Raw genomic sequence first — 21184 nt, forward strand, 5'->3', positions numbered from 1 at the left:
CAGTAAAACATTTCTGTGGAGGCAAACCAAGCCCCCAGATAATTTCCCATCGTGAATCTCTTTCCCAGTTTGTACTGCTACCTTTCAAGGAGAGAATTATGTCAATACATTTACTCATTGTCCTACCCTCCCCCTACGGCCTCCATCAACATGCAACAGCATCGTGTTCTTTGAGGTACTCCACAAAAGATACTCTTCTGTGCTTAGCAGAACCTTACAGAAGAAAAAAGTCGCCTATAAAAAAGATATGGAATAGCTTTTTTATGTAAGCTTCATTTTTTACAGAAAGTTAGGCTTTAGTTGGTGTGGGGGCTTGATTTGCCTCCAGATTGTGGGGAGAAGAGAAGTTGACTGAAAATAGAAGATGAGATTAGATGACCAACTGCAAAGGGTAGAAAAGGGAGCAGGTAAGAGAGGGGTGATGAGAGTAGGTTTGGTAGGCCAAGGCCGGATCTACCCACAGAGCATCCTAAGAAGATGAGTGGAAAACCTCTAGGCCCTTCCTCCCCAGGTAAGGGGAGTTCTGAAGTCTTAGCACAGAAGGGATTTCAAGACCTGAAACTCACACCTTAGAGTGGGTGGTATGGTTCATTCCATAGGGAACGGTTGCCCCAAGTGGCGATACTGTTTCTGAAAACTGATGTGGTGGCGGGTGTAAAAGGCAGTGGAGCCATAATCACCCCTTGAGTGGGTGCAAGACCCCTTTGCACACTATACGTGCTGCTTCAGGTGTAACCCAAAGAAAAAGAAACTTTGAACCATGTCCAAGCCATGCATTCTACTCGAAAATCCTTGAACTCTCAGATTTTGCCTAACTCAGGCCTTTGAATACAAGCAACATCTCAGAAAGGTAGCAGAGAGAAAGCAGTACAGGAGATGTGCTAAGAAACTATGGCTATTTTGTGCCTCTGTGTGAGCTGTCCTCCCAAATTCTCTTTTGGCTTGTGTGTATAGAATTGTGTGGGCCTTTCATACTTTCCGATATATTAAAAAATGTCTGATTTAAATCACGCAAAGTCTTAGAAATTACTGCAGTTCTGTTTTTTCTTTTTTTACTATTTTTTCCCAGCATTATTTATATGTAATTGACTTATAACATTGTATGAATTTAAGATTTACAACATGATGGTTTGCTACACCTATGTATTGCCAAATGGTTACCACAATAAGGTCAGTTAACATGTCTGTCTGTGACCTCACATAATTATCTTTTTTTGTGTATGTGGTGAGAACATTTAAGATTTACTCTTAGCAACTTTCAAGTATATAATACAGTACTGTTAAGTATAATCACCATTCTGTACATTACATCCCCAGAACTTATTTATCTTATACCTGAAAGTGGTACCCTTTGACCTACATCTCCCCATTTCTCCCACCCCCAGCTACTGGCAGCCACCATTCTACTCTATTTCTGTGCATTCAACATTTTTAGATTCCACATATAAGTGGTATCATACATATTTGTCTTTCTCTGACTTATTTCACTTAGCATAATGTCCTCAAGATCCATCCATGTTGTCACAAATGGTATTATTTCCTTCTTTCTCATGACTGAGTAATATTTCAGTGTGCGTGTGTGTGTGTGTGTGTGTGTGTGTGTGTGTGTGTATCACATTTTCTTTAGCCATTATTTTGTCAGTGGGCATTTAGGTTGTTTCCATATCTTGGCTATTGTGAACAGGGCTGCAGTGAACATGGGATGTGCGTGTAGTTTTTTTTCTACATCCTCACCAACACTTGCGATGTCTTGTCTTTTTGATAATTGCCATTGCAACGTGTTAGATGGTACTTGTTTGCTCTTATCCATCCCTCCTGAGCAAGCAAAATGGAATGTTAGCTTGAAGAAGCTTTGTGATCCTAATCTACATTTAAATAGCTTACATATAGATGGTGGGTGGGAGTCCCTAAGGACCACCTCTCCATCAGCTCTCATCCTCAGGTCTCACTACAGAGCCTACCTAGCAATTGCCACACATATTTAGCTGATTTGAATTTAATTGAACTGCTCGGATGCCCTTATGAATTAATCCTCATCCCTGCTCCCCAAAAGATCATCAAAACTGCCACTGTCTTTTATAACAAGTGGAGCAGAACGGGCTACTAAAACAGGCTTGTTCAGACTAGACAGGTTTGTGATCTTATTTACTGGGCCACTCCCCATTAGACTATCCTCGAACATGCTGTTCCCCCTCACCCAGACACATCATTCCTAAGGAGCTATTCTTTGTCGCTCTCAGAGCACACTTTTCGTCTCTGAGGGGTAAATAACTTGGCAATTCATAGCAACAGGAAATGATCTTTTGTTTTATGGGAATGAAGCTCTCCAGAGAAGAGGTACAGACTTGTTGAAAGGAGAGAGGAGCAGGAACCCTTGTCTTCCGTCCGTGCACATGTGAACGAGTGCTTCCTCTCACACTCCAGGACCTTGCTTCATGAGCATGAGCGTTTCTTTCATGAGATCTGCCACGAAGATCAGGTCGTGAGTATTTTTCATAAGTAGAGAGGCTGCACTGTTTTATCACAAAGTGTATTTTAGCTGTGTTTTCACATTTTCAAAATTCAGTGGCAGTGCTTCCAAACTTGGGAATTACTTTAACTGAAAATGACTCTGTCCAGTCTCTTTCTGTTCTTGTTAATGATTTTGTGGCACTAATGGTTGTCTAACCCAGATCAAGTCAGGCCCCTGAAAGCCAGCTTCAGTCCAGAGGCATATTAAAAGAAACATTACACATCCTTGAAAAACAACTTAAATTTTTACTGAATGATCTCAAAGAATCGCAAGGCATTGCCATTCATGAACCGCAGCACGACATCCTGAAATCTGCTTCTGTGAACCTCTAGCTCTCTGTCACTCTGGTGACTTTTTTTTTTTTTTTTTACCACCTCAGAAGTCTCCCTCTTCCTCTCTTTCTTCTTGCACAAAACTTTACCCTCCAGCTCAGCGCACTTGAGGTGTTCTGTGCCTGGCCTTAACTATTCTTCTCTTGTTAACCCTCCCCTTTCCGGAGAGCTGCAGCTCCCCCACTAACCTCCTCACCCCTCCACCAGACTGCAGCACGAAAGCACACAAGCCTGTCTGGCTTCATGCAGCTCATCAGTGAGGTTGGTGGAGCGGGGTGCTGGGAGGCTCAAGTGCTAACACTTTTCTCTGTGCTGGTTATTATCGGAGAATCTTAACAGAAATCCACTGAAGTCAGAGCCCAATTAAAGGAATTAAGTCAAATGAACATTAAAATATACTTCTTCCTCAAGCACACACACGCACACATACACATACACATACACATACACATACCCGCTGAACAAATTCTTCAGTGTTTTGGGATGGCTGGGGGAGAGTTTCCGGAATGGTCAGTGAGATTCCTCATCCTGAAGAGCCATCCTGCAAACTCATGATCATTGATCTTGGATGTACTGAGGAACTGACTACGGATGAATCAGCAGAAATATACTGCCAGCCCTAGAAAAGCAACTCACATTTCAGGCCCTTTTAAGAACAGTGGAATTTTATCAACTTCATATGCAAAGGAGGGCATGTTGGCCGCTCTATTAGTATGTCTTCAAAGATATTTGTTATTGCCTTATAGTTTACCCTAAAAAGAGTATTACTGTCTGTGTTATTTTAGGTCTTATTTTATGATAATACATTTTTTAATGCCTGACTTGAAAAGGTTTATCTTAAGAGTGCCTTCCATTCAGGGAGAGGGGATACATGTGAAAACATGTAATAGCTCTGTGTACAGAAAGAATTCCATTTTTTTTTTTATCAGAAATTCACTTTATTTGTGGGAAAGTTGAATAAGAGCATGGGGTCTGAGTGAGACCGCCTGGGTTCAAGGCCTGGCCCCAGCCCCACCACTTACTAGGTGGTGCAGCTAGATGCGTGAATGCTCTGTGCCTCAGTTTCCTTTTCGGTATGACGAAGAACATTAATAGTTCTACTTCAGACGGCCATTGTGGGTATTAAATGGGTTGTTGTATGTCAGGTTTTCAGAACTGGATCTGGAACATTAAAAGGGCTCTATAGGGGTGCCTGGGTGGCTCAATTGGTTAAATGTCTGACTCTTGATTTCAGCCGAGGTCATGCTCTCCTGAGTCTTGAGTTCAAGCCCTGAGGCGGGCTTCATGCTGACAGCATGGAGTCTTCCCTCCTCTCTCAAAATAAGTAAACAAACTTAGGGAAAAAAAAAAGGACTCTATAAGTGATAGCTCTCCTTTCTTCTTTTCTGCATCTTCCTCCCCCTCCTCTTCTCTCTTCTGTACTTCCTCCCCCCCCCCCTTACTCCAGTGAAGGAAGAGATCCTTGATTTTTTTTTTTAAGTTTATTTATTTACTTTGAGAGAGAGAGCGAGAATGAGTGTGAGTGAGAGAGGGGCAGAGAGAGAGAGAGAGGGAGGGAGAGAATCCCAAGCAGGCTTTGTGCTGTCAGTGTGGAGCCCGACACAGGGCTCAATCCCATGAACTGTGACATCATGACCTGAGCCGAAATCAAGAGACGCTTAATCATCTGAGCCGTCCAGGTGCCCCAGAGATCCTTGATATATGGTTTGGTCTTAGTGATCATATATCAAAGCTGTAGTAGTATAGCAGAGGCCTTAGAATGAAGTTCTCTCTTAAAAATAAGTTTTTTTAAGGGGCGCCTGGGTGGCTCATTCAGTAAGCATGCGACTTTAGCTCAGGTCATGATCTCGCGGGGTCGTGAGTTCAAGCCCCGCCTCGGGCTCTGTGCTGACAGCTCAGGGCCTGGAGCCTGCTTCAGATTCTGTGTCTCCCTCTCTCTCTGCCCCTCCCTCACTAGCACTCTGTCTGTCTCTATCAAAAAATGAATAAACATTAAAAAAAATAAAAATAACAAGTTTTTGTAAAGACATTGCAGTTATTACTATATATTGGATAAAAACTCAGTTTTCTTCTGTTAAACACAGCGGTGGTCAAATAGCCATTTTAACAAAAGGTTTCCTGTAGCACTTACTTTGTATGGCATATCAGTTTCTAACTTAGCACAGAATGTTATTTCCCACTGATAAAGGCTCCAGAGACCTGACAAGGGAGGGTCTAGTAGTTTCCCTGATGTTACTTTCCATGAAGGTTGGATGTCTTTATAAGTTTTATTCATATCTCTGTGATTTACAAGTTCATCCAAATCCTTTTGGAATCCATTCATACTTTATGCCTGTATCATCTCCCAAAGTAATTATTTACTGTGTTCTGTGGTTTAAAAAGCAAAAAAAAAACAAAAAACAAAAACAAAAACAAAAAAAACAGCAGGGGCGCCTGGGTGGCTTAGACTCTTGATTTTAGCTGAGGTTATGATTTCTCAGTTGTGGGATCAAGCCCTGTGTTGGGCTCCATGCTGAGCATGGAACCTTCTTGGGATTTCTCTCTCTCTCTCTCTCTCTTTTTCTCTCTCTCTCTCCCTATCCCTCTCCCTCTCTCTGTCTCTCCCTCTGCCCCTCTCCCCCAATCTCATACTCACTTGCTCACTCTGGCTCTCTCTCAAATAAAAAAAAAAAAGAAAAAAAAGATTAAACAACAACAACTGACTTGGTGGTTAAGAACTTGGCCCCAGCTCAGCCAACCTGAATTTGAACCATTGTTACCACTTGACCAGCCAATCAGAGACTAATCTCTGCATGTGTAGAAAAGGGGGTATAATACCCACCTCGTGGAGCTGATGTGAGGATTAAATCAAAGCAGGAGAGAAAATAGATGACCGGGCAGGCTTTTATCACGAATTCTCATCTAGGATAACAGGAGGCCTACTAAGAATAGCAGAGCGGAATTAGCCGGACTTCAACTTTTCAAGAGTCCCAGTGGTTCACCGGTGGCTGGGGAACCAGCTCCACGGAAGAGTCAGAGCAGGGCTCTTGAGAAACTTCATCTATTGCTGTCAGAACAAACATGCATGCCCTCCCTCTCTAAAAGCAGCTCTGAATCTTCCTCAACCACTCATTCTGTTTCTTGACTGGCAACTATTACTGTATGGTATAGAAATTAAACCCCCTCCCCGCATGAAAGCCTTGGTGTGCGTATGCATTCATAAAGGAATCCAAGCTGGTTTTGGATCTGGTTGTGTGGTCTTTTGTTGGAGCTTGTCAGAAGATGAATGTCCAGGGGCCCTTAATGACTTGATAATAGTTCCCTGGTCACTGAATAATGAACCCCAAATGAATGAAGGAAATGTGTTGTCTGGCCTCTGGAATGATTAAATGATTTGGGAATGGGGCCCACAGGTCGAGCATTAATTATTAAAGGTGCTATAGCAAGAGAGGCTTTCTCACCCTCACATCCTTGCAGCTGTGGGCACCTTTCGTCTTGTTCTGTCGAAGACATGGACAAGACCTCAGAATGCTAAGAGACCGTGAGCGCCCCACACACACATCTCAGAGAGGTACCCTGTTTCCATGGCACACAGTTGGGAAGCCACAAAGGCAGGTCTAGGATAGAAAGGCCTTTGCAGCCAGTGTTCCATCTGGAGTGATCTGTTGTCCAGGGATCTGTTGTTGTCCAGTCGAAGGGGAGGGAGCTAGCATCAGATTCAGTGGCATTCTCTTTTGCTCCTGGGAGAAGATTATACACCCCCATCTCAACCACTCTTTATTCTTAATGTTGCAGTACTTCCCCATGCTCAGTTGCAGGCATGCCTGTTGAGGGAGGCAGGAAGCAGTTTCTGGCAGATGCTGCACCTTACGCTCCCTGTACCCCAGGGCCCCAGCATCACCCCATCGGCTGAATCTAGGATAAAGATTCCACCCTGTTGAGACTTTCTGTGAATACTCTCTGTGGCTCCTTCCCTGTCTTATTCATGTGTTCTTTCTAGCCTTCCTCAACCGACTGGTCCATCCCAAGATATACATTCATTCTTCCTTTGCTGCACCTTCTTTCAGAGAGAAGCAGAAAGCCTTGGATTGAGGTGGTTGGGGTCTCTTCAGAAGAGATGGTTATGGACAGTCCAAAGGACACACAGTTGACCTAAATGGTGGGCCTCAGTGCTTGGGCACTGGTGGGGGAGTCCACATCAAATCAGAATAGAGCCTGACCCTTCAGTGGGACTTGCATATCAGGTCTTCCTGGACTGGGTCTATCAGCCTCTTCTCTTTCATCTCTGTGCCCCTGGGAATTCTTCGTGTTGGCCATATTGAATTACTTGTAGTTCCAGTTTGCCATATTCTCTCTGGCCTTTGAACTCACTGACCTGCTGCCTGTGAGTCCTTCCCCCACACACTAGTGCTCCTCAGGACTCCACTGAACTATATCACCTCCTTCAGAGCCCTCCCCAACTTTGCTTAGGGGGGTCCCTTCTTTTTTTGTTATCACATCTATCCCATCTATGTGCTTCTCATAGCTGTAGACGCTGTGTGCTCTATTCCCTTATTTTCTTGTATCCTTCCTCACCCACTCCCCCAGAGGAGGCTGTGAGCTCCTTCACAAGAGACAGCTTCCTCCTCCTAGACATAACCCCAGGACTGAGAGCTACGTTCCCTGGCAAATGGTAGGTGCCTGGTAAATACTGCTGAAGTGAAGAAGGAAGGGAACACAGAAAAGCAGCATTTGACTCCAAGACAGAAAGCAGCTAGTTCCTTCCACTTTCTCACGTCCGAACTAAAATCAAGAGGTGTTTTTGCCCAAACCTTTTTGGGCCAGAAATGTATCCATACATTGTTGTAATTTACAGAGAACTCATAGCGGTCAGTAAAAGAAATGCTACAGCTTCCAATAAGAAAAAAAGGTCAGGGATGCCTGGGTGGCTCAGTTGGTTAAGCGTCCAACTCTGGATTTCGGCTCAGGTCACGATCTAATGGTTCATGGGGTCGGGTCCTACATCCGGCTCTGTGCTGACAGTGCAGAGCCTACTTGGGATTCTCTCTTCTCTCTCTCTCTCTCTCAAAATACATACATACATACATACATACATACATACATACATACATACATATTTAAACAACAACAACAAAAGGTAGAGACTATGAAGAGATACTTCACGTAGACGGAAGTAGCACTATATATGGAAATATATGGAAATATATTTGGAATAAGCAATATATGGAAAAAGCACTCAGTGTCACTGGTAAATTCTGAAACATCAAGATCAAATAAAAATTAGGTACCACTTGTGCCCTTCAGTTCATTGCATATTTCTGAAAAGGAAAGTACCCTTTATGGATGAGGTCCTGAAATGAGTTTAACTCCACCGAAGCAAGACTAAATGGAGCCAGCACTCCCCAAGGCCTTTTATCTCTGGTTTTCAAATACAAACAAGCATTATGTTTCACTAGAGAATAAGGATGCAATAGGCATATGAGAATTGCTGTCTCCATGACATTAACATGTTGGGGTTTTGAGATAAGATAAAGGGGGATATGTGCAAATACGTGCAATCTTCATACTTCTCCTGGTAGAAGCCCAGGGGCCAGACATCTCCATGTCTTATTTCCACAGATATAAAGTCTGAAAACATAATTTTCTTGCTTGTTAGTTTTGAACAACTTCTGTTTTTAGATCGTTAGAACTTAATGTGTCAAACAATCTTAATTTGAAATTACTTTTCCTTTCTTAGGTTGATTTGAGACATATTCTGAAAAGAACTGATAGTGTTTTATATTAAATGTACCAAAGCCTTATTTTGAAGTGTTCAAAACATTTAGAATGGGCAGTTTGCAATTACCCTAGAAATTGCTTAATAAAAACTATTATATTGGAAGGAGCAAAATCACTTTCTACAAGTGAGGCTATGGTAATTATCGCTAAGGGACTGCCTGACTCAGAGAAATTGAGAATGGTATATGAGCTCCTTCAGTTGCGTCTCGGCTTTGCCTAAGATTGTTCCAGATTTAGAATCAGCCCTGGTGAGCAGTGGCTCAGTGGAATGTGGTCAGTCTGTGTGTGCTGAGGAATGTGCTCCAGATAGCCGAGGGGTGCTCAGAGCGTGAGTCTTCCCCTCAAGACAGCTGCTTTTCCTTGGGCACTGTGTCCCTGGCCTCCTCCATAACCCCTTTATTGCTTGTCACAGACCCAAGCACATAGCAGGTTCTCAGACGTAGTCAGTGCAAGATTTCCAGATGACAGTGTAGAAGGTGAACCAGGGTTAGATATGCTGAAGTCGTCAAAGCTCTCACTATTCTCTGTTCTTTAATGTCTCCGTAACAAAATCCTGTTCAGTCTAGCTTATCAGGCACTGACCTATTCCTGTAAAAATAAGAATCACAAAATGTATTTTAAGAGGAGGATGATAGGAAAGGTGAGATCAGTTCAAAAGCATAGTCCAGTGATATACAGGCATACTTTGTTTTATTGTGCTTTTTTTATTGCACTTTGCAGATACTGCTTTTCTTTTTTTTTTTTTTTTTTTTTTTTTTTACAAATAGAAGGTTTGTGGCAACCCTGTATTGAACAAGTCTGTCAGAGCCATTTTTTCCGACAGCATTTGCTCACTTTGTGTCTCAGTGTCACATTTTGGTCATTCTCGCAATATTTCAAACCTTTCGTTATTATTATACTTGTATGATGACCTGTGATCAGTTATCTTTGATGTTACTATTGTGACTGTTTGGGGCATCCCAGGCCACACCCATATACGATGGTGACTTAATTGATAAATGTTATGTGTGTCCTGACTGCTTCATTGGCCGTTCGCCCATCTCCTTCCCTCTCCTCAGGCCTCCCGAGCCTCTGAGACACAATATTGAAATTAGGGCAGTGGATATCCCAACAGTGGCCTCTAAGTGTTCAGGTGGAAGGAAGAGTCACACGTCTCTCACTGTAAATCAAAAGCTAGAAATGTTGAAGTTTAGGGAGGAAAGCACAAAAGCTAGGCCACTTGTACCGAATAGCCATGTTGGGAGTGCAAAGGAGAAGTTCTTGAAGTAAATTATAAGTGCTACCTCAGTGAACACACAAATGATAGGAAAGTGAAGTAGACCAGTTGCACATATGGAGGAGGTTTTAGTGGTTTGCATAGAGGATCAAACCAGCCACAACCTTCCCTTAAGCCAAAACCGGATCCAGGGCAAGGCCCTAATTCTCTTCAATTCTGTGAAGGCTGAGAGGTGAGGAAGCTACGGAAGAAAAGTTGGAAGCTAGCGGAAGCTAGTTCATAAGGTTTAAGGAAAGAAGCCATCTCTGTAACAAAGTGCAAGATGAAGCCACAGGTGCTGATGTAGAAGCTACAGCAAGTTCTCCAGAAGGTCTAGCTGGATAATCCAGGAAGGTGGCTGCAGTAAACCACAGATTTCCAGCATGGATGTGACAGCCTTCGAGATGCCTACAAAAACTTTCTAGATGCCATCTAGAACTTTCATAGCTAGAGAGAAGTCAGTGTCTGGCTTCAAAGCTTCAAAGGACAGGCTGGCTCTCTTGTTAGGGGCCCATGCAGCTGGCAGCTTGAGGTGGAAGCCAGTGCCCATTTCCCATTCTGAAAACCCTCAGCTCTTAGAATTATGCTAAATATACTTGGCCCATGCTCTGGAAGTGGAACAGCAAATCTTGGATGACAGCACATCTGTTTACAGTGTGGTTTACTGAATATTTTAAGCCCATTGTTGAGATCTGCTCAATATTTTTTCCCCACAATATTACCACTCATTAGCAATATACCTGCTCACCCAGGAGCTCTAATGGAGACATAAAATGAGATTAATGTTGTTTTTACACCAGCTAATACCAGTATCCACTCTACAGCCTGTGGACCAGGAATAATTTTGATTTTGAAGTCTTATTATTTAAGAAATACATTTTGTAGCACAATAGCTACCATAGGTGGCTTTTCTGATGGATCTGGAAAAAGTAAGTTGAAAGCCTTCTGGAAAGGATTCCCCATTCTGCATGCCACTGAGAACATTTGTGATTCACAGGAAGAGGTCCAAATATCAACATGAACAGGAGTTTGGAAGAAGTGATCCCAACCCTCATGGATGGCTTGGAGGGCTTCAAGACTTCAGTGGAGGAAATAACTGCAGATTTGGTGGAAATAGCAAGAGAATGAGAATTAGAAGTGGAGCCTGAAGCTGGGACTGAATTACTACAATCGCATAATCAAATTTGAACTGATGAGGGGCGCCTGGGTGGCGCAGTCGGTTAAGCGTCCGACTTCAGCCAGGTCACGATCTCACGGTCCGTGAGTTCGAGCCCCGTGTCAGGCTCTGGGCTGATGGCTCAGAGCCTGGAGCCTGTTTCCGATTCTGTGTCTCCCTCTCTCTCTGCCCCTCCCCCATTCATGCTCTGTCTCTCTCTGTCCCAAAAATAAATAAAGGTTGAAAAAAAAATTTTTTTTTTAAATTTGAACTGATGAAGCACTGCGTCTGAGGGATAAGCAAAAGAAAGTGGTTTCTTGAGATGGAATCTACTCCTGGTGAAGATGCCTTGGAGATTGTTGAAATGGCAACGAAAGATGGTTGGAGAGGATTGAGTCCAGTTTTGAAAGAAGTTCTCCTGTGGGTAAAATGCCATCAAACATGCTACAGAGAAATTGTTCATGAAAGAAAGATTCTGTTGACGTGACAGTCTTCATTGCCGTCTTATTTTAAGAAACTGCCGCAGACGCCCCAATGTTCAACAGCCACCACCCTGGTCAGTCAGCCAACGTCAACATCAAGGCAAGACCCTCCACTAGTAAAAAGATTACAACTTGCTAAAAGCTCACATGATGGTTAGCATTTTTTCGCAATAAAGTACTTTTATTTCTATTTCTTGTTTTTTTAAGTTAACACATTTTTATTGAAGGAATTTTACATGTGGTTCCTTCCACTGCCAATCACCATTGTGCCTTCAAAGTCAGAATCATAATCTTCAAAATAGCCCTTTTGAAAAGAACTTCGGCTCAGTCCACATTTGTCACTGTCAGTCCACAGTTCTTTCAGCTTCTTTAGTCTCCAACTGAATATGGACTTCACCTGTAATCTTTGGGATCCAGTTTCTTTATGTTAGGGTCCTAGAAGTCAAATTGTAGGAAATACATGGGTTGCTGTTTTTGAAAATGATCTAAAATTATTATTCCTTAATTATTTCTGATATCAAAACAATTTGATATCCACTGTACTCCATGGGCCTAGCAGAAAATGTTACAGGTAAAGTATTTTTAAATTAAGATAGGTACACAGATTTTTTAGGCATAATGCTATTGCAGACTTAATAGACTGCAGTATATGTAAATGTAATCCCAAATGTAGAGGGAAACCAGGGCATGTATTTGACTCCCTTTATTGCAATATTCGCTTTATTATAGTGGTGTGGAACTAAACCTGCACCATGTCTGAGGTGTGCCTCAGAGCTCAGCTAAGAATGCCACATGGAGTACATCCATAGACCAGAGGTAGACTCGAAAGAGCAGTTTCACACCCATTGCATTTGTGTGCAAAAAAAATGCAAAGAATAGGATTTTTTTTTTCCCCATTTAGAGATCCTTTTCCTTCCTTGGAGAATCTAGCAGGGGGAAAAAAAAAAGATGGACCCCTGAGACAAACAGGACTAAAAGCACTCACTGATTAGGGGAAACATTTATTCATTTATGAACTAAAGTCAGCTCTCTGTTTTTATTGTCTCTTTTTTGAGAAAGTTTTATTAAATACCTTGTGTGTGCCAGAGACTATGCGCAGGCACGTAGTCTACGTAGTGGACTGCATCTGGTGACCCCCAAAGAAAGACCAGGGCTTAGCACACAGCACATGTTAATTGCTGTTTGTTGAATGAAAAACGGATAGAAGCGGGAACAGCTGATGAGCTAGAGCCCCCCAGAGTGAGAACCCACATTTTCCTAAAGCGGTTGACCCATCTATCCATCTTTGGCTTGTAGTTTTAGAGAGTCCTCCTCTTTGTCCTCCCAGAAAAGGGTAGTTTTTAGAGCTGCCTCTACTGCTCTTGCTCTAAAACAATCATTTTGTCTGTTCTGAATTGGAATCTTTCTTGTTCACTCTTGGCCCTCAAGGTCGGCTATGCTGAGGCTGTCCGAAAGGCAATCACTGAGTGAGGATGTAAAGGAGGATAGAGGGAGCATTATTTTGTTGTACCCCTGATTTCACTTAAATAATGATCGCTTTTCTTTTCTTTTTTGAAAAAATTTTTTTCAAGTTTATTTATTCTTGAGAGATAGAGAGAGAGCATGAGCAGGGGAGGGGCAGAGAGAGAGGAGGAGACACAGAATCCAAAGCAGGCTCCGGGCTCTGAGCTATCAGCACAGAGCTCCACATGGGGCTTGAACTTACAACCCGTGAGATCATGACCTGAGCTGAAGCTGGACGCTTAACCGACTGAGCCACCCAGGCGCCCCTATGATCGCTTTTCTTTTCCCAGTCATAAAAGTTATTCTTTAAAAATTATTTTAACTAAAGTAATATGGTACTTTAATTGGTATTTTGACTAAAGTAATATATCACATGGGTAAAAAAAATAGTAAGGCTTATTATGGATGATAAGCCCCCTTCTTAATTCCTCTGTCCTCATTTGTTAACATAGTTAAGTCACAATTTTTGGTTAATTACTGATGTTTATATTATGCTTTTTCTTTTTATACCTTGATGGATTTTGTACATTAGCAATAGTATTACTGGCAGAACCAGAGTTTGCTAAGGCAGCAGCTAACATTTATTGAGTCTTTACTATGGACTAGGCACATGTATTACTTCATGTGACTCTGTGTGAGATTAGGTACTGGCAATACTCACATCTTACCAATGAAGAAATCAAGACACAGAAAGGTGTCATGGCTAGGCATTCCAGCTCTAGAAGCTAACTGAGCTTTTAGCCAGGTGAATACTTGTACCCTGAAAAATCCTACTAGGTAAGGAAATAAAGGTCCTAGGCAAGAATTTGAAGTTGTGCTGGGATTTTAAGGCTCAAATTTAGTTAGCTTGGGAGACAGGCTGTTCAATGGGAGGAACCCAGGGGGAACAAATATATGCTATAAGGTAGGATAGTTTTTCCCCTTTCATTGCCTTATGTTTGTAAATACTTCTTCTAATGCCTTTCCCAAGCTCTTGTATTTTCCTAAGCATTTAATAATAGTCTACCAGAGAATCTTTGTGCAGATTCGGGATGAAGAGGCAATTCAGAGCATTCAGTTAAAATGCCCAGATGTTGGACATCTTTAATATGAGGACATTCACACAGAATTTATGGAATTGGAACAGTCTTGGAAAAAAAAACTTGTTATCACATATGTGTCATTGGTCAAAACAAGACTGGGTGAGAAGGTATCAAAGTAGATGCAGATTTCACCATTTTAGTAAACAACTGTGAGAACACTTCTGACCAGAGAGAGTAGCATATATGGCATTCTGCTTTTCTTCTTTCCCCATCTAATGTATCCATTTATGAAAACTTAACTTTTTTTTTTTAATAATTCTGGCATTATAAGCTCCCTCCAGCACTTATCTCCATCTAACTGGCTCATTTTAAAGCCAGTGCCATTGATTATAAAGGTAACCTTATAGCAAAGCTTGGAAGAACTGGACCAGTTCACTGGACCAGTGAGTTGTTGATAATGGAAGAATTGACAGGATCCAGAAAATGGGGTGATTCTATACTGCCTAAAGCAAGTCCAGCCAGCTGATCCCTTTCTAGCTCTAAAAACTGTAATATTGTGTACATGTGTATATGATATACTGTACATCAAAAATGAAGCCCAGAGATTTGGTGGGAAACTGTGTTTCTTGATGTTGGAGCTGCCATGAAAACAATCCGGCCCCTCTCTGATGTAATCTGGGGAATAAAATGCTAAAAATATCACGAACGCGTTGCTTTTACCCCAGATCTGTTTTGACTAGCACAGCTTGCGACTGTTTACATAGAGAGAAGAGGGAGCAGGTTCCGAACGGGGCATCAGCCTACTGTTCCTGACGTGCATTTTAATAGGCCACCTGACAAGATCAACAGGAAGAAAAGAAAAATTGTGAACAGGTGCGAGGGAGCCAGAGGAAGATGGTCCTACTTGTCCCTCCTCTTAATCAAGTTGGCACATTATTTTGCTGCCAGGATTCTCTGGCTTATAGCGGTGGCTGTGCTAATTGCCTCTAGGGTGGGGCTTGATTAAGGGGACCCAGAATCCCACATTGATTCCCCTGTGCCTTAAACAAAAGGAAAACTGGATTTTTGTTTGGCTGTTTCACTGTCAGAACCCGAAATACTCCATTCGTCTGCACAGAGGCTTGTTGGCGAGTGCCACTCCTGACGGCTGCATCGCCATGGAAATGTGTGACACGTTTGTTGATGAGTTGTCTGTTTCCAGATGGACATCCTCATTCCCAGCACCAGACTTTGAGAAATTTAACAAATCATTTTTAAGTATTTGTTTTGTACAAATTGTGGTTTATCTAAAGGTCTCGCTGGCTTTTTTTGTTTTATACCACAACGGATTTTATGCAGTGTGTTGTGTAAGTAATAATGATAGGTCCGGCTTTGTAGTCGTGGCTCTGTGTTTTTTCTTTCTTTGTATCCAGTCGTATCCACCATTGGCTGGCCAGCTGTGGTTGTTAATTAGACACTAAAAACCTATCCTCTTTCTGAATTAGTGATGATTCTGCCTTGGTGTTTAAAAAAAAGCCTATGTTGGGGATAATGCTGCTCTGAAAGTCATGTAGCCAGCGGCTTTCCCATTTCATTGAAGAAAAATATTAGGAAAATATTAATAGTTTGTCTACTGCTTTCAATTCAGTTGCATTCCTTGGAGGGATAAAAAGCAAATGAAGACTGAATATTGCTGGACTGCTCAGAGATTGTGGATGGTGGGCTGTCGTGGCTTGATGGATGGAGAGGAGGAAACAAGGCAAGGGCGGATTTTCTCTAGAACAGACGCTACGCTGTGTGGTGCGCAAAGTACCATCTTTCAGAAGGTTCTGCTTAGGTCCTCAAATGTTGTGCTTTCTTCATCGTGTCACCTGAGAGTTAAGGTACTATAGACAAAGTCATAGAAATCTACCAAAATTATGTTAAAAAAATATGTGTGTGTATGTAATTTATATATAAATAATTAGAGACTCACCATAAGCAATTAAGATCACAATTAGGGAGTGCCTGGGCGGCTCAGTTGGTTAAGCATCAGACCTCAGATCAGGTCGTGATCTTACGGTTGGTGAGTTCGAGCCCCACATAAGTCTCTCTGATGTCAGGACGAAGCCTACTTTGGATTCTCTGTTCCCCCCTCTCTCTGCCCCTTCCTCCCTCTTTCTCTCTCTCAAAAACAAATAAACATTAAAAAAAAATTTTTTTAAGATCACCATTTAGTTCAGTTAAATTGTTAGTATTTATCCAAGTGAACCATGGTTTATAAATATTAACATCCCAAACTGAAGTTAAGAAGGCTCATCTCTAACTTTTACTTTTTAACCTTTATTTTTATCTCTGTGTAATTGTATTGGAGGCATAATTTGTCAATGTCTTTTTTTTTTTTTTTTTGGCAATTAACCAAGTGCTTTTCTAACTTCTTAGTAAGTAATCCTTAATTAAATGTGTCTGTTTTGTTAATTTACTTTCATTTTTTTTCTTTTAATACCAAGTTGGAATGTGAAATTCTTCTGTATGGTGATTGTGGATCAGAGTCCACTGATTAACTTATTAATAATCCATTAGGACTCAGTATTACTGAAAGGTTCATTACTGTAACCTCACACTGGTCTTTCTCATTTTTTTTTTTTTTAGAAAGAAGCAGAATCAATAACTACCTTGAATTGTCAGGTGGAAAAAACAATTAGCTTAATCATGAACATGGAATCTTTATTCAGATACATGCAAATATACTACTTTCATAAGGATGATAATATTGAGAAACATTTGAACAGTATAATTACTTGGGAAAATGTTACTTTAGCAAACATCTTTGGAAGTAGTGTGAGAAGGGGTAGTATGAGGAAACCTGACATTAGATGGAAAATGGTACTTTAAATAATAAGGCAGGAAATTACATACGAAGACAGTCATTGTATCAAATTGATCATAAGCAATAAGAAAATATATTATAACTTCATGAACTGAAATACAGACTTTCTTAGAAATAAACATCTGTCTTTCAGGTGGACCATCAGAGACATTATTCCTTGCCATATGCTAGGCAATCATCAGTTTGTTGATTGGTGTAATTTTCCACTTGCACAGTTTCTGTGATTTTTTTTTTTCCGACAAATGGGTTGACTCGAAGTCACGCCTATTTGGACCTTAGGGTGCCCCAGTCATTTCCTGTTGACAGGAATCTGATGAAAGCGTCATCGGCATTACCACTTGCCCTGGAGGAGAGCTTTAGCTACATGTGTCTAGAGTTTGTCCTGTGATATATATTGAGATTGAGGTTTATTGTACTCCCTCCCTGGCTGTTGGGAAGTCTAGATCCCTTTACCTAGGGGCCCACTACCTCTCCAGCCTTGAGTGATACACCTGTTAGGTCCATTGGATAGTGTAGCTCTATATGCATGTGACTTTATGGAGAGATCAAAGTTGTGTGTGTGCATGTGTGTGTAGCATATGAAGTCATTGCAGACTGCTCCATGTTTAATATAGGGATCACAAATAGGAAAATCTCAGTTCTCTAGTGTTTGTACCTATTTCTTGATCAATTAAACTCTTTAGTCTTAAACAATACTTTTCCGAAAGAGAGAAATTAAGGTGTGAATATACTGCTGCCACAGGCAGTTTGAACTGATGTTCTCATGGGGAAAAAAATCTTCCTTTAGACCCTTATGTGGTATGCCCTGCTGTGTACAGATTCCAGATGGTCTTTAGAGACAGAATAACCTGTTTTCTCTGCTGCCATTGGTTGTCTGTGAAAGGACCAGGCAGTGCCACGTTTATTAGCTGCCTTCATGGCGCTGAGCTCTTCCCAGTAGGCAGAGGAGAGCACCTCGTAAAAAGAGGCTGGTTAAGGGTCTTCCAGATTGTTTCAAATGTACCACATAATAAAGGCTGCAGGAAAAGGCTCTAACAAATTATGCTATTGGGGGCTTTTCTCACTGACGCTTTTTTTTTTTTTTTTACCATTGTGGGAAAGTTATAAAATGTCTTTTCTTTTTTTGGTGTTCAGACGAGTATAGGATCAAACCGGTGGAAGAGGTCAAATACATGAAAAATGGGGCAGAAGAGGAGCAGAAAATAGCAGCCAGGAACCAAGAAAACTTGGTAAGAATCAAATTGCTCACCTAACAATGAATTTTGGTGACACCATTGTAATAAAATCTGCACTGCATGTTTAAATTGTAACTTACACTCCGGCACAAGATTTCTTGAAAATGCCATTGCTATTTATAGCTTGCCTGGAAGTGGCAAGCATCACTTCTGTATCCTGTACATTTCTGAATAGCCCTTCTTTAATCTTGATGGAGAATACTCCAGGGGAAATACTGCAAAATTAGTAGTGTCTTAAAGTGTTTAAATTTAAAGGAAAAGGCGTAAAGTCAGATTGAGATTTATGGAGGGAGGACCAATATATTTTTTTTCTTCTTTTCCACGTCTTTAGCTCTGACCCATTCAGAATGAATGGCTAAGCTTCATGACTCTGGACATGGAGTGTTGTTCATAACATTGCCTTTGAGAAGAAAATGATGTACTTTTAAGATAGGTCTCTATCAAAATAGTCAGCACTTCATGTTCACAGTGTTAAAGGTCTTGGGGCTTTTGAGTTAATGTGAGAATTGTAATGATCTGAAACAGGAAATTAGGAGTCTCCTTCTTTCATGTGAATCAGTATACATATTACACCTTAATATTCCATCTCTATAAAAACATTTAGTCAATTGCCATATTATCTGATTTCTTAAAAGAGGTAACAAACTGTTAAGGATATGCATTTACTCCATTGTTTTAGAGCAAAATTGTTTTTATATTTTATTTGGGGATTAATTATTTGCTATGTTTTTCATGTTTGAGTGGATGTATTTTTAAGACGGTGGAAACGTCATATAATGTTTTGCTTGACTTCAGCTCCTTTTTCCATTATGTGCTTTGTTTTTGTTTTTATGATTTTGGCTACAGCAGAGGGAGTTGGTCACTGCGTATGGGTGTTTCATGCTGTCATTTTCCATGACACACTAATGAATATAATGGGCTAATTCTTTCTCCTCTGTTCTTTTCTGAACGTCTGAACTACAACTTGAAATACTGAAGCTGTCAACAACTGAATATTTTAGATCATTTTTAAAAAGTGAAAATATTCTGTAATCAAATTTTTCTTCATAAACAGGACTTGGATTTTAAGATATTGCTTAAGTCACAGAGATTCATCACACCTGTGGTATATATTAACATTAACACTTAAATCCAGAAAACAGTAGCTATGACTAAGCATGGAAGTTACTCTGATCAGACTTTATGTGAATTTTTTCTAACTTTGAATAGATAAACAGAAGACCTTAGTAGTTGAAGCATCAGTGGTCATTTTTCTACTTTATTTTGCTAAAAGTCAGATTCTGTCCTTGCTTCACGTAATTCCAGGCTGAGTTATAAATCTCATTTTTAATGTTTCCACCGGAGGCTAAAGAGACTCTGGTGGCCAGTCTGGCTGTTCTTTGGATCTAATACTAGAGGCCATCCCTGCTTAGCGTGCTTGTATCTCTGAAGTCCTAAGGGAAGCAACGGCTTCTGTCTTACAGCTTGTGATTTCCTCACTGTGCCCTCAGATTGAAAGCCAATATAGATTTTTCCTTCTCTCTAATTTCAGTCTCTCAACATTTTGGTGCCTACTATATTCTTTTCCAGTACTTGACCAGAATTGGTGTGAGTGCTTTTCTATGCAGACTGAATGAAAATTCAAAAAGAGAGAAATTCCTGGCTGCTTTTTTTTTTTTTTACTTGTAGACTATCTGTGACAACCCCCCACCCCTTTTCTGCCAGCCGGTCAGAGTCCAGACCACCAAGAAGAGCTTTCAGTTGTGTAAAGACTTGCAGAAACAATGGGGAATAAATGGTTATCTTTGATTCTGACATTTCTAGACTGCTTTCCAAAATTAAATGCTTTTTTTTTTTTTTTTCAGTTAACTGGTAGTATATTCTCTTGTCACCTACTCCATCCTTTGGGATACATCATAGAGTATGGACCATGCATGTTATTTGAGAAAACTAATGGTCTCCTAAATTTGAAGCTTACATTGAGGTGGATGAAATAGGTTTAATGATCCTTTATTCCCCCATCCATTAAAGTAATCTAAAAGACAAGAAGTTCTTGTTTTTAGTATTTTTAAAAGTTTTGTTTTGTTTTGTTTTGTTTTACTCAAGGTGTTAAAATTAAGGGGCTGAGCAAACTCAGTCCAGGTAGTGTGGCATGATGGTGACTGACGACCATGGGCTCTGGAGGCAGAAACTGCCTGGGTTCAAATCTCAACTCTGTCCCTTGCTCACTGTGGGGTCAAGTTACTTCATGTCTCTGACCTTTCTGCCTGTCAAGTGGAGACAAAGGCAGTGCCTCATGGTGCTACATGAGATGATCTTTGTCAAGGCTTGGAGTGCAGTGCCTGGCACGTGATAAGCATCTAGATGTGAGAGTTAGGCATTATCATATAAAATAGAAGGAAAAGAATGTTAGGGTCAGTGTTTCTTTCCTTTTTGTTTTATGTTACTTGGTGAGAGATTTCTAAATGAATACTTTAGGTTAATGCCAGTATTACATGTATTTTGAAAAATCTTGCTCCGGAACTATGAAGTTATTGAAGCAAATATGTGTTAATCACCTATTATGTACAAGGCCCTTATTTGTATCAAGAGACATACCAATACTTAAAGTCACTGTTCTTAAAGAGCTTATAGTAAAGTTGAGAGAACAGTTCAGTTCCAACAAATATTTTATTGATTGCCTCCTGGGTACAAGGCTCCGTACTAGACTCTGCAGAAAAGCACAAAATAAAGAAACCACTGACCCTTACCTTAAGGTCCTTATATGGTAGTACACAAGGTAGATACCAAGTGACTATAAATAAAACTGGATTAAATACGTAAATAAATACATAAATCAACCAAGCAAGCAAGCAAGCAAGATTGGTTCTGAGAAGACAATACAAAGTACTGCCAATATCAAAGGAGGCAGAGACTTTGTCTGTTGGGGTGTCAGGACCTACTTCACAAAAGAGCTGGTGCTTGCAGTGGGTCTTGAGGATAGAATGACAGAGGCTGCGCCAGGCAGCAGTGACAGAGATTGAAAATGCAAGGTGTATTTCATAAGCACGTGGTCCTGTTTGGGGAGTGGGAGGAAAGAAGAGAAGGTGTCAGTAGGACAGCA

General features: G+C 40.9%; 1 protein-coding gene across 1 annotated transcript in view; it reads left to right on the forward strand.

Moving 5' to 3' along the window:
- Positions 1-21184, forward strand: part of CC3H1orf21 (chromosome C3 C1orf21 homolog) — a 229076-nt gene that overhangs the window by 103112 nt on the left and 104780 nt on the right. The window contains exon 3 of the mRNA XM_045452664.1: positions 18002-18096. Coding sequence (XP_045308620.1) covers positions 18002-18096 — 95 coding nt within the window. The remainder of the gene's footprint in view (positions 1-18001; positions 18097-21184) is intronic.

The sequence above is a fragment of the Leopardus geoffroyi genome, chromosome C3 (assembly GCF_018350155.1).
Source record: "Leopardus geoffroyi isolate Oge1 chromosome C3, O.geoffroyi_Oge1_pat1.0, whole genome shotgun sequence".
Classification (NCBI taxonomy): domain Eukaryota; kingdom Metazoa; phylum Chordata; class Mammalia; order Carnivora; family Felidae; genus Leopardus; species Leopardus geoffroyi.